This window comes from Microtus pennsylvanicus, chromosome X (genome assembly GCF_037038515.1).
Source record: "Microtus pennsylvanicus isolate mMicPen1 chromosome X, mMicPen1.hap1, whole genome shotgun sequence".
Classification (NCBI taxonomy): domain Eukaryota; kingdom Metazoa; phylum Chordata; class Mammalia; order Rodentia; family Cricetidae; genus Microtus; species Microtus pennsylvanicus.
The window spans coordinates 92,849,518-92,863,415 of record NC_134601.1 but is presented as its reverse complement, the minus strand read 5'-3'; the positions used below and the strand labels follow the sequence as shown (position 1 = coordinate 92,863,415).

Sequence of the window (13,898 nt, the reverse complement as noted above, 5' to 3'; positions counted from 1 at the left end):
AGACAGGCAGATATCTGTGAGTTCGAGGCCAGCCTGGTCTACAAGAGCTAGTTCCAGGACAGGCTCCAAAGCTACAGAGAAACCCTGTCTCGAAAAACAAAAACAAAAGTGGAAGGAAAAAATCCTGTACTTTTCAAAAGCAATATACATATACAATTTAATCCAGTTTTACATATCAATTATGGCATATTTTGAGTGAGGTACATATGTTATGTTTTTGCATTATTATATACTCATGTGTATATGTTTAATACTAAAGGATTATGAATTGCTCCAGAGAGATAATATTCTAAATACACCGTTATGCTAAGTCCTTTTCTTTTCTAGATGAAAACATGAAGCATTTTCTGAAAGATGACCTGACAATCTATCAAATTTTATTTCTACTACTCAAGACTATGAATTATTTAATATTATAATGAAATACATGGCAAGATATCAAGCTTAACATATTTTATATGATCAAATCGTTCAACAGGACCCTTTGAAAACAACCTTCCTATAAGACATGGTTATTAACACAATTAATTGGCAAGTTTTAATTAATCAAGAAAGGATGAAAGACACAAAAGGCAAAGGAGATTAAGTCATGACTCATCATTTTTAAAATGTCAAATTTATGTTAAGAACAGAAGTACAGCCATTATGTTTGCAGTCACATTTCTGACTGCAATTCCAGTCATTCCACCATCAGGCTGAGAAAGCATAATAATAACATGATTCTTATCATCGAGAAATTAAAATTTATCCTTTGGAAATTCTACAGACCATAGGTAAGAATATTATAGTCTTTAAGTGAAGAAATGTAAAAGAATTTAAATGACACTTTAAAATATCTTTATGGTTATATATCTTAATAAATGCTTATGAAGTGTATGTTTACCTCAGGCCTTTGCAGTCCTTCCAAATAAAATGAGAAATGTTTGTTTTAAGTCATGAAAAGCATTTCTAAAATAGTCTTTACAGTCTTTTCAAAGTGCTAAGGGAATAATATTCTTGATGCTTGGGCACACTAAAATTCTGAATACTTCTTTAAATTACAAATTTATAATTTACACTTTTTACCTTTTCACTCAAAAGGTTCAATCAATTTAAAAATTATAAAGAAAGTACATAATGCATTTCAAAGTGGCAAATTATATATTGCCAAGGTACTGTAAAACTGTTTTCCTCAAGTAGTCTCATGAAAACAGTATTGAATTGGAGTATTTCACAATGGCTATTTGCTAGTAGAAAACACGGTGAACAAATTTAGAGAGGTCCTTGTCATTAGACTTTCCAGAAAGAAAGAACCCCATTATCACCTGACTCCTGTAGACATGCTTGCAATCTGGATTCAGAAATACCTTCTCAGTGCACACACTGGCTGCAGAAATTATTGTGATGAAAATTAGATCATGTAAGAAAAAGGTGACCAAAATAAGTGTCGAATTAGAGAAAAAGGTAGGAGCATGGCACACACTGGTGCATATAGCAAGGATGACAGTAAGGAGTGAAGCAGAACAGCATAAGGGTAGAAGTATTTACTTAGGAGGAATAAAAGAATTGCTCCTAAACAAAATGACGATGGAACTCAAGAGAGCAGAATGGGAGAGGTAGAAATATGTCCTCTTATTTGAAACACAAATAATAGTTACTAAGTGAACTCCATCTGTCATAGGCCAGGAAAGGTTTACTATCAGTTGAAGGTCACGCTTTCTCATCACGATTATAACAATCAAATATATTAGATATTAAATTTCTATATAAATTATAGAATGCTACAGTCGTGTTAAAATTGACAGTATTTCAGAATGCACAGCAAGCCTGCCATTCCAGAGAGGGCTAGAAATGAGGGCCCCGGTAGAGAAATGAACATCTTCTTCTGGTCCGTTCTCCAATTTTATTAGACTAGTAGAACCAGGCTGAGAGCTGGCATTGATTCAGAGCAGACACTAGTACTGGACAAATGGAACTGTGACCAATGTTAACTAAGAACACTGTAGAGAAAGTCCTCCAGCATCTGTGGAAGGAACAAATTCCCATGTTTGCTTAATGCTCATAAACTTTTACTGGTTGCAAAACTATGACATAAACATTTGTTAACTTTTTGTTAACTTTTGCTGTCTAAGACTTTAAGAGGTGAAATAGGGGAAGAAGAAACTGAAGACTGACAAAAGTGAAAACATGATATCCCCCCCCAGTAACAATCCCAAGCATAAAACTGATTCAAATCCATGAGAACAATGTGCATTTTCACGACGACTATAAAGCTCGGAAAGTAAGGCTCAGCAAGACGAAATCACTAATATAAGGCCACTTTTTCAATGGTAACTAGGCAATGTTTTAAGCTATGCTTATAATATAGCAAAACCCTGACATTTTTCAAAAATGAAAATAAAACTTTCAATTTCTAGGCAACACAAGAAAACTGACAAATAAAGAACCAAATAATACTCTGTATTTTTACATTCTACTGCTATTATGGATGTTGTGAAAATGAGGTATTATTTATATTAAAACTTAAAAACACCAGTTCACCTAGCACTGACCATTTAATGTTCAAAGGGATCATAGCCCTTTTCATCACATTAGAATCAAAGGTAACCACTAAAAAATACCCTAAAAATTACATCAAAGGAATACAAAGAAAAGGAAATAGAAACAATCTACACAAAATGGTACTTTTATAAATAATGAAGTAAGGCTCAGCTAGGTTGGGAGACTTGCGGAGGGTCACAGAACTCATGAGTTCCAGGCTCAGGATGAGAATGTAAATCTCTAAATTTGTAGTCCACAGACGCGTTCCTCTGCAAAGCAGCAAGAAACGACTGCACAGAAGCACTCCTTCCAGAACGTCCTCAGACCAGAGTGTGATAAAAGTGAGCCGCACGGCAGGGCACGACAGGGCAGGGCAGGGCAGGGCAGGGCAGGGCTGGGCAGGCAGGGCAGAGTAGGTTCATACCAAAAACGGGGTGCCAGTCATTGTGATGAGATCTGTTTCTTTCTGAGAACCGTGGCTTCCCATTGGGTTGGAGAATCCAAACTGGGTCTCTTCCTCGTGCGCAAAGAAGTCAGAGTCGGGATGCACGTTCCAGTCGGCTTTGGCAGGGGTCAGCAGTTCCGAGACACTGTTTTCACAAAGCTTGCTGGAGGGAGTCAGAGCTTCCGTGTCCACGGTTAACTTATTGCTGGGTGTCAAAGCTTGGGGCTCCAGGCTTGAGTTTTTCAGGGCCAGGGAGCCAAAGAGCCCCCCCACGCTTCCCCCGGGGACATCGTCCATGTCTAAGGGGTTCTGCTGATAAGCGGCCACCGAGGTTCCGAAGAAGAGAGAGGTATCCAGTCCCTGGGGAAGGTCACTGGGGGCCCTCTGGGCCCGGGGGTCCGCCGCTGGCCCTAAGGAATGGTTACTGTTCTCGGCAGGGAGACCTCCCGCGAGAGTGGAGTTCACAGAGGCCATGTCAATAGTCAAGATGCCAGAGTTGACCAGGGCCGTGTCCAGCGCCGCGGCAGAACTGTGGCCGGGCACATCCGAGAAGAGAGACACCAGCTCGGGGCTGCTGAAATCGCTCTGCCCCTGGCTGGCCAGTTCACTGCTGGGCGTGAGAGAGTTGGCGGCTTCGAGCTGGCCCAAGAGGTCCTGGCTGAGCTTGTGCCTCTTGGCCATGTGGGTCTTCATGCTGTGCTTGGACGTGAAGAGTTTGTTGCAGGTGGAGACCGGGCATCGGTTCTTCCAGGTGCCCACGTCCTGCAAGTGCTTCTTGGAGTGGATGTAGAGGCTGCTGCGGGCAGAGAACCTGGCACAGCAGCCTTCGACGGGGCACACGAAGGGCTTCGTGCCCAGGTGGGTGATGCTGTGGCCCTTGAGGTGTTCGGCCCTGGTGAAGGACTTGCCGCAGCCCTCCACGGGACAGGTGAACCTGCGGTCGTCTTCGTGCTTCCTCTTGTGTCGCAGGAGTTTGGACATGCTGGTGAAGTTCCAGCCACAGCCGTCAAAGTCGCAAAGGAAAGGCCGCTCTCCCGTGTGGCTCCGCAGGTGAATCTTGAGGCGGCAAGCCTTGTCGTACTGCTTGCTGCAGCCTGGGAAGGAGCAGGCGAAGAGTTCCTGTTCCCTGAAATGGGCGCGGTTGTGAGAGAACAGGGCACTCACGGTAATGAAGGTCTTCTTGCAGCCGGAGAAGGCGCACTGGTAAGGCCGCTCGGGCTCGAAGTGGCTGCGCTGGTGGCTGCTGAGCTTGGCCTGCGTGGGGAAGCTCTCCTCGCACACCTCGCACTTGAAGGAGTTCTCCTGCTCGTGCCCCTTCATGTGCGCCTTGAGGTTGTACACGGTGGTGAAGCTCTTGCCGCAGCCCTCCACCGGGCAGCCGAATGGCCGCAGCTTGTCGTGCGACTGCAGGTGCCTCTTGAGCTTGTAGGAGGTGGTGAAGGTCCAGCCGCAGCCGCCCAGGGGGCACTTGAAGGGCCGCTGGCCCTGGCTGCTGCTGTGCGTCAGCAGGTGCACCTTCAGCTGGTGCTTCTTGGCGAAGGTCTGGCCGCACTGCGCCTCCGGGCACAGGTAGAGCAGCACGCCCGGGCCCGAGCCCTGGCCCTGGCCCTGGCCGAGAGGCCCGCGGGGGCTCTGGGCGGCGGCCGGGGCCTCGGCCTCCTCCTCCGGAGGCGCCAGCGCGGGCGCGGGTTCCGCCGGCTCGGCCAGCAGGAGGTCGGGTGGCAGCTCGGGGCAGTCGCCCAGCTGCGAGGAGCCGGCGGCCGCGGCGGCGGCGGCGGCTGCCGCGGCGGCGGGCGGGCAGCCGGCCTGCGGGCCGTCCGGGCCTCCGGGACCTCCGGGGCCGCCGGGGACCCCGGGTTGCGGCTGCGGGACCGGCGCGACCCCCGGCTCCCAGGCGGGCAGCGGGGGCGTGGTCAGGGTGAGGAAGCCGTTCTCGAAGCGCAGCAGCAAGTCCTGGTTGTGGATGGTGATGGTGCCCGCGAAGGCCGCCGCGGGGCCGGGGCTGGGGCCCGGGCCCGAGCCTGGGCCCGCCGCGGGGAGCGGCGACGGAGCCGGCGCGGCCGACGGGCGCTGGGGCCCCGGCTCGGGCCGGCCCGCGGGGTTCGCCGCGCCGCTCGCGCGCCGCTCTGGCCCCGGGCCTGTCCCGGCCTCCTCCCTCCGCACCGGCCCTCCGGCCTGCTCTGCGCCCGCCGTTTCTACGTCGCCACCCACCGGGTCGAGCAGCAACAGGAAGAAGTCGTCGCCGCCGCCGCCTCTGCCTCCTCCTCCTCCTCCTCCTCCTCCGCCGCCGCCGCCGCCGCCGCCGCCGCCGCCGCCGCGGCTCCGGGGATCCGGTCTCGGCGCCAAGCGGTTCGCGCTAGGGCTCGGGCCCAGGCCCCGTGAGGCCCTCTGGGCCTCTGCGCTCCGCGGCCCCGGCCCGCCATCTTGGGCCCCCCGGAGCAGGAGGAGGCGGCGCGTGGGGGCCTGACAAGCCAGAGAGTCCGGGGCTCGGGGCACCCCGCCGCCACCCGCGGGGCAGCAGCCGCCGCCGCCGCCGCCCTGTGGTGTCCCGCGAGCCGGGAGCAGCCTCGGGATTTCCATCTCTGCCTCGGTGAGGCTCGACTGGAACCAGAGCCGAGGCGGAGGCGCGACCCCGCCCCCTGCCGCGGGCCCGAACACGTTCCTGAAAGGAAAAAAAGTGCAATGCGCAGAAACTGGCCCTATCAGATATTAAAACGTATTTAACGCCACACTGATTTAAATATTCTGGTACCGTGTCTCTGGAGCACCAGAGATGGCCCAGAGGCAGAGTCTGGCGCAGGGAAATAACTTCCACACTTGGCTTACAAAGTAACCGAGGTCTTCCCAAGTGCAGGGAGAATGACAGTTCCTCCAGGAGACTGCTGAGGCTCCCACACACCCAGCCAGGGAGGGCGACCTGAACCCCTACCTCCCAGTGGGCAGCAGATCAGCATCCTGTGGCCCCTCCCGGAGCTCAGCCTCTTCCCTGGCGCTTCTCCTGCCTTGGAAGTTGTGCGCTGCCTAGGAGAAAACTTCGGACAGGATAAACTGTATTGCCTGTAGAAAATGGACTACCTTAAGGCTGCTACCATTTCTGCTGGAGATGCCTGCTCCAAGCGCGCGCGCGCGCGCACACACACACACACACACACACACACACACACACACACACACACCATTTCTGAGTAGATGCCTGCTACAAGCGCACACATACACGCCTCGAAATTGGTTCCTGTGAGCCAAGTACTGGGTCTCAGTTTTTCACATACTTGGTCTTTTGCCGTCCTCTTGCAGGAGTCAGGAGAAGAAATGGGGCAAAAACTGACTGGCACCCTTCCACCTACAGGTGGGAAACCTGGCGGTTGAAGCAATTGATAATGAAATCTGGAATGTCCAGCCAGCTGCTCAGATCTCCCTGCTTCGAATGCTGTAGGGTGCAATTCCATAAACAATGCAGTTTATATGGAGCTATAGAGTAGAAACCATATCACATGTTTCTATTTGTGGATCGCTTCCCTTCTTCTGCATTGTGCTTATGTGCTAGGTCCATCCATGAAGCCTCTCAGGACCTTACGTGATAAATCCTCACCATCATTGACGAGCACTCAGCCATGGGCTTAGGGCACGGTGACCGTGTCCCACCATTCTACAGTAAACACACAGAGAGGGTCTTCCCAGTGGTTTTATTGTAATCATGAGCATTTTTGTGTCTTCATCATGAGAAGCCTGTCTGCTCTGTGACTGTACCCAGAGCCAGCTTTACAAACAGTGACAAACTGGGCTCTTGTCACAGGGAGGGTGGTGTTGTTATCAGAGACCCGATCTAAGAATGTCCCAGTTTGTATTCTGTTGCAATTTTCCTGTCCACTAGCAACACAGAAACCCTTTTGCATCAGGTACACCAAACATCCAAAGAATTTTCCCATCTGAAGGTGATCAGCGCTCAGTTTACTACTCTCTTCTGTGCAAGGCCTGGTACAAACTGAACTCCTTTAAGCTGCAGAGGTTTTGGTTCCCATTTTGTGACTGCTGATCAATTTGAAACTGCAGTCCTATGTGTAGACACAGTATTACCTTCAGGGCCTTGTTGCTTGAATTTTGCCTGCTGTGTACTGTATTGTGTTAACAGGAGAAAATCTTGGTACTAAGATAGTCAGATGTAACAATAGTGTGATTCATGGCGAAGGCTTTTCTTTATAGATACCTGTATGAAGAAATAGTATCTGGACTATAGGCGGAATCCACAGAGGGAAATAGACTCCCTGGGGCAGGCAGGACAGGTGAATGATAAACACATGCAGTTTGACCAGGGAAGAGACTCTGCATTCACCACCACCCACTGCAAAAGCAGCCTTTTGGCCAGGGTTGAGAACAGCAGAAATCCGTGGGTGCGTAAATAATTGCTGGCACAGCTGCTCTGACCTGAAAAGTGAACTTCTGAGATTCAGCTGGCTCTATCAGGTACCACTTGGTGATGTGTCGGGGAGGGGCAGGTGAGAGCCTTGGTCTCTGCTGCCCACATGGTCTGGTATGTGAAGACAAGAAGGTTGGAAATCCTTCCCTGCAGTGGTTCTCGAGGAATGTAGTGTCCCACCAGATGGCTTCTTGTCCTGTAGGTCTAGCATGTGTGAGGAACACCATTTTCCTTATTATTTCTGGTCTAACACAGGAAGCTTCACTGGCTCAAGCAGAGGTGACTAAAGAAGTCACAGAGGTGAGCTCTGATTTTCAGCTGGCTTTCCTCCAGAGATTATCTTTTCTTTCTTGGTAACTAAGGCCTTCTTCTTTTGAGTCCTTACTCTCCTTAATATCTATATCTGTACACACACACACACACACAGAGAGAGAGAGAGAGAGAGAGAGAGAGAGACAGAGAGAGAGAGACAGAGAGAGAGAGAGACACAGAGAGAGAGACAGAGAGAGACAGAGAGAGAGAGAGACAGAGACTTTCAGAAGTAAGCCAAAGGATAATTCATTATCAGAATTCTGGCCTGGCCTCTGATGGAAAGGAAGGCTTCCTCCCTAGGTGCGAACAGGGATGTTGGTGATCAGAGGAGGAACAATAAGTGCCAGGAAGAGCAGGATTAGACAATGTCAGGAGCAGTCTTATTGAGGATGCTGGCCTGGCGTCTGGTAAAATAGGGGATTCCACCTGAGTATTGAGCCAGGTGATGTAACTAGGATTAAGAAAAAGTAGGGGTGATGTTGGGCACTTATCAATACGGAAATGGGGGTGGCTTACCTGGTTTCCAAGAAGCTGGCCTGGCTTTTGATGGGGTGGAAGCCTTCCACCAAAGGAGTGGGCCTGGATATGCTGAGAAAGAGAGGAGAGGCAATTGGAATGTGGTTCTCAGGAATGGGCATAATGGGGGGCAGTCTTACCAGGATTCAGGATGCTGGCCTGGCCTCTGGTAGAAGAAGAGGTTTCTGCCAAAGTTCTGGGCTAGGATATGGTACCAAGGGTTGGGGTTAATTTGGGAAGACACCAGAAGAGTTGGGAAGATCTTACCAAATGTTCAGGGTGCTGACCTGGACTCTGTAGAATGGGAAATTTCCACCAGAGATGTGGGCCTGGTTTTTCAGGAGCTGGTCGGGAATCTAATGGGGTGGAAGGCTTGTGCCAGAGGTACAGGCCATGATATGCTCTCCTCATTACTTCTTAATGAAAAGGACTTCTTGGTTTGTTCAGCATTCAGTTCCCTCCCATTTACTAATTTCTTTTATCAGAATGGTGCAAAGGAAGTTATCAAACTAGGTTTTCTTTCATGAGATGGGAGGGTGGCACAACTGGGTAATCACGGCATCTTTATTTCTGTATCCACCTTCTAGGCAGTTGACTGTTGTCTTTAATATCAGCCTCACTCTCCTAGACTGCAAGCAATGGTCAGGCATCCTCATTTGGTCATTTCAGTTCCATGTGTGTGTTCTTTGTCAAATCAGAAAGCAGGGCCTGGGGCAAGAGGTTGGGGAAGCCAGAGAGTCACCTTTGTCAGTAGAGAAGCTCTGTCCTGCAGCTGCCTAGATTGCACCTGGAGCCCCTGGTGTTCCACCCATCTGTCACAGGCATTCAGGCACAAGGTCTTCCTGTCTAAACAAGTCGACTTCAGTGAACATCTTTCCCCAGCTTCTCCACATTCCCTAGAACAGGAGAGATCAGGGTAAGAATTATGCTTCTCTCCTCCACCTCTCAACTCAGAATATTGTGCCTTGGTCTGAATTGAACGTGGCAAAAGCAAAAGTCCTGACACAAGATCTCACAAGACAGGCGACCAAGTGAAGAAGACACGTTTGGGAAGGGGAGAAGCTGTCAACTGAGTTGGTGGGAGCTTTTTAACAGGAAATCTGACCAGTTAGTTCCTTCAAGTATGGTCTCACCCAGGGCTATTTGCATTATCTGCTCATGACTCTGTCACTGTCCCAGGGACAGGGCTACTCCAGAGTTTGCTGTCAAGATCAGACGTGGACGCACTTGGAGTTCATAGCTGAGGGAAGCTACTCCTAATCCTCACAGTGGAAAGCAGGGCCAAAAGTCTGAGCTGTTCATTGCTAACAGTAAAGGAAAATCATATTCACAGAAAGTGAACAAATATGCGGGAAATAAGACTCAGAATGTAGAAAATACACATTACAATAAACAGATACTTAAAACTCTAACCGTCAGGATTCTGATGTCTACTTCATTTTTAAAGGGAAGTTCTCTAACAAGATAAAGAAAAGAAGCTACTCCCTAAATCTACCATTGAGGCTGGTGGTAGAAACAACTCTCACCTCCCAGGAGACAGGCTCTAGTTTATTCTGCACCCACATTTGAGTGACCTTAGACATTGATCTCAAATTCAGGTAACCCTGAATTCCATGTTCGAACGTAGCCACTATCTCGTCGTGTTTTTATAATACCAGAACAAAGAATAGTCAAGACCCAACCCATTTTGAAATACGTTGGAATGAATAAGTCCACAGACTGCAACACGGTGGGGAAATCTGTGCTATGGGCCTGAGCTGCCATCTAGTGACACTGGAAGCCCCTAACTTGGTTACATCTATTGTTCTCTTAGTATATTTCCAAGTCACTGGCCAGTCACAGAATGTGAGGTCAGGCACAGGGCTGGTCTGTGAATGTCTACCATGGGGGATGAAGATATCCCAAGACAAAGTGTGGTTGAGCTCTCAGCTGCAGTGTCCCAGGCTCTCCACTATCACAGAAATTCTAATAGGTAGTTAGACTTGCAGAAGATTCAGAGTAAGCTGCTCTTCTTCCAGGAACTTTTGTTCTCAGGAGGGAACTGATCCTAAGAAACTTTACACTCTATTCTTGCTGCTGGAATACCATAATATTCAGATTTATTTTTTGTTTTGTTTTGTGAAACATGGTTTCGCTCTGGACCTTTGAGCCTATCCTGAAACACTTTCTGTAGATCAGGCTAGCCTCAGACTCACAGAGATCCATATGCCTCTGCCACCCAAGTGCTGGTATTAAATGTCTTGTCCACCACTGACTGGCTGCATTCAGAACTATTAATTCTCCAGGTTGCAAACAGGCCCCCATCAAGTGCCTATGTGAATGGCTGACCTGAGAGCAATGTGGATTGACTGGTGGTGGTGTGGATGCAAGTGTACTTAGGCAAACACTGAGGGATGCTGGGAAAAGATCCCTGGGGTCTCCAATATGACACACAAGTGAAGCTGTTGGTAACAAGGTATTTTGCAACCAATGACAAGCTCAGGTTTATGGTAGAGACCCACATGGTATTAAGAAGGGAAACAACTACCAGATGTTTTTTTGTTGTTGTTGAAAAAAAATTTCGGCCTCCTCTCAGCCGCCCATTTCCCTCACAGTCCTCCCACTCCTCTCCCCCTCCCCCCACTTCTCTCCCCCTCCCTCTCCAGTCTGAAGAGCAGACAGGGATCCCTGCCCTGTGGAAAGCCCAAAGTCCTCCCCGCTCCATCCTGGTCCAGGAAGGTGAACATCCAAACTGGCTAGGCTCCACTTTTTTCAACCATTCTTCCATTGAAGGACATCTAGGTTGTTTCCAGGTTCTGGCTATTACAAATAATGCTGCTATGAAAATAGTTGAACATATGCCCTTGTCATATGATCGGGCATCTCTTGGGTATATTCCCAAGAGTGGCATTGCTGGGTCCAGGGGTATGTTGATCCCGAATTTCCTGAGAAACTGCCACACTTCTTTCCAAAGTGGTTACACAAGTTTGTATTCCCACCAGCAATGGATGAGGGTACCCTTTCCTCCACAACCTCTCCAGCAAAGGCTATCATTGGTGTTTCTGATTTTAGCCATTCTGCCAGGTGTAAGATGATATCTCAAAGTTGTTTTGATTTGCATTTCCCTCATCGCTAAGGAGGTTGAGCATGACCTTAAGTGTCTTTTGGCCATTTGAACTTCTTCTGTTGAGAATTCTCTGTTCAGATCTTCACCAAACAGGCAACAGACGAAGGTCTGATTTCCAAAATATATAAAGAACTCAAGAAACTAGACTTTAAAATGCTAATTAACCCAATTAAAAAATGGGGCACTGATCTACCAGATGTTTTACACTGACTTGTCCATGTTAACCGTGAGAAGCCACAGGCTTGAATATAGGCACACACACAGACTCATAGACACACATGGTGACAAATATTTAAATACATAAGTAATTGTAGTGTGCTTGAGGGTCTAGGGGAACTTTATTTCACTCTGAGGTATCTGACAAAGTTGGGAAATTGAATGAAAAGCGTTTGGGAGATTAAGCAACATGAACACATACAGGTATTTTGTATTTGGCCCAGTGAAAAATCATCTGTCTTCCCGCAGAGATGGCTACATAATCGTCTCTGTTCTGATTGATGTGCTCATTTCCAGGGGTATTGTAGTTATGAAATGGGTTTGTTTTATAATACTAGGTCCAATTTCATATTAGATTCCAAACTTAACATTATTTATTTATGTGTTTGTTTATTTGTTTATGTATTTATTCCATTAAAACATTTTTACTTCCTCCCATACCCTTCCATTTCCCCCACACCTTCTTCTCCCTCCCTCTCCCTCCTTAATAGTAGGTAGGGAACCCTGCAGTCTGGGAAGTCCAAGTCCCTCCCCCTTACATCCAGGCCTAAGAAGCTTTGCATCCAAATAGACTAGGATTCCAAAAAGCCACTACATACAGTAGAAACAATGGCTTCTCAGTCAGCCCCAATTGTTAGCCACATTTAGTGAGTCTGGTTTTATTGCATGCTCTTTCAGTCCTGGTCCAGCTGGATTTTGTGAGCTCCCATTAGATCAGGCACACTGTCTCAGTGGGTGGACCAACCCCTCACAGTCCAGACTTCCAGGCTCATCTTCTCCCTCCTCCTGCCCTTCAACCGGACCTTAGGAGCTCAGTCCTTGCTCTGATGAGGGTTTCTGTCTCTATCTCCATCTGTGGCCGGACAAAGATTCTATGGCGATATTCGAGAGAATCGTCAGTGTGATAGTGGGGCAAGGCCAGTTCAGACACCCTCTGCTCTGCAGCCCAAGGACCTATCTCGGGACATTCCCGTAGAAGCCTGGGATCCCCTAAAGAGCCAAGTCTCTTGTCAACCCTAAAATGGCTCCCTTAATGTAGATATCTTCTTCCCTGTTCCTATATCTGCCCTTCCTCCATCTCCACCCTTCCACTCCCCCAAGCTCTCTTGTCTTTCCTTTCTCCCTTCCCTCTCCCCCTCTCCCCTTCCTCCAAACCTACTCCTACCCTCACCCCCATGCTTCCAACTTTTGCCAGGCAATCTTATTTGCTTCCAGTTTCCAGGAGAATCTCTACATGCTTTTCTTTGGGTTTACCTTCTTATTTGGCTTCTCTAGGCTTGCGAACTATAGGCTCAATGTCCTTTATTTATAACTAGAGTCCACTAATGAGTGAGTACATACCATATTCATCTTTTTCGGTCTGGGTTATCTTCCTCAGGATAGTGTTTTCCGTTTTTATCCATTTGCATGCAAAATTCAAGATATCATTATTTTTTACCACTGAGTAGTACTCTAATGTGTATTTATTCCACACTTTCTTTATTCGTTCTTCCATTGAAGGGCATCTAGGTTGTTTCCAGGCTCTATTACAAAAGATCTGCTATGAACATAGTTGAACAAATGCTTTTGTAGTATGATTGGGCATCTCTTGGGTATATCCCCAATAGTGGAATTGCTGGATCCTATGTAGGTTGACTCCCAGTTCCCTAAGAAACCGCCGCACTGATTTTCAAAGTGGTTGCATTCCCACCAATAATGGCTGAGTGTTCCTTTTACTCCAAATCCCTTCCAACACTCACTATCCTTGGTGTTTTTTTTTTTATTTTAGCCATTCTGACAGGTGTAAGATGGTATCTCAAATTTGTTTTTATTTGCATTTCCCTGATCGCTGAAGAGGTTGAGCATGGCCTTAAGCGTCATATAAATAAACTGAAAGAAAAAAAACATATTATCATTTTATTTGACAAAATTCACCACCCCTTTATGATAAATGTCTTGGAGATGTAAGGGATACATAGATCATATCTAAATAAAATAAAAGCAATATACAAACTAATAGCTACTATCAAATTAAATGTAGAGAAACTCAAAGCCATTCCACTAAAATCAGGAACAAAACAAGGCTGTTCACTCTCTCTATCTCTTCAACATTGTGCTTGAAGTTTTAGCCATAGCAATAAGACAACATAAAGAGATCAGGGGATTCAAATTGAAAAGGAAGAAGTCAAACTTTTGTTATTTGCAGATGATATGTTTGTGTACATCGGTGACCCCAAAACCACTACCAGAGAACTCCTAGAGCTGATAAATACCGTTAGTGATGTGGCATGATACGAGATCAACTCAAAAAAATAAGTAGACATATACACAAAGGATGGAGAAGCAGAGAGGTAAATTAAAGAAACTTCACCTTTCATGATCGCCACAAA

General features: G+C 47.5%; 1 protein-coding gene across 2 annotated transcripts; it reads right to left on the bottom strand.

The window, feature by feature from the left end:
- Positions 1-335: 335 nt before the first annotated feature.
- Positions 336-5,711, bottom strand: LOC142840655 (zinc finger X-linked protein ZXDB-like). 2 transcript variants are annotated; one of them, XM_075957193.1, is made up of 2 exons: positions 5,266-5,710; positions 336-5,235 (listed from the first exon to the last, which is right to left on the bottom strand). In XM_075957193.1, the coding sequence occupies exons 1-2, from the start codon at positions 5,543-5,545 to the stop codon at positions 2,939-2,941; spliced, it is 2,577 nt and encodes an 858-aa protein (XP_075813308.1). In that variant the 5' UTR covers positions 5,546-5,710; the 3' UTR covers positions 336-2,938. The 2 variants fall into 2 exon arrangements, with proteins under 2 accessions (XP_075813308.1, XP_075813307.1); XM_075957192.1 differs by having other exon boundaries at positions 336-5,711.
- Between the last annotated feature and the right edge of the window lie 8,187 nt (positions 5,712-13,898).

Coding starts and splice junctions, on each gene's coding strand:
- LOC142840655 (XM_075957192.1), bottom strand. CDS start 5,545: ATGGAAATCCCGAGGCTGCTCCCGGCTCGCGGGACACCACAGGGCGGC.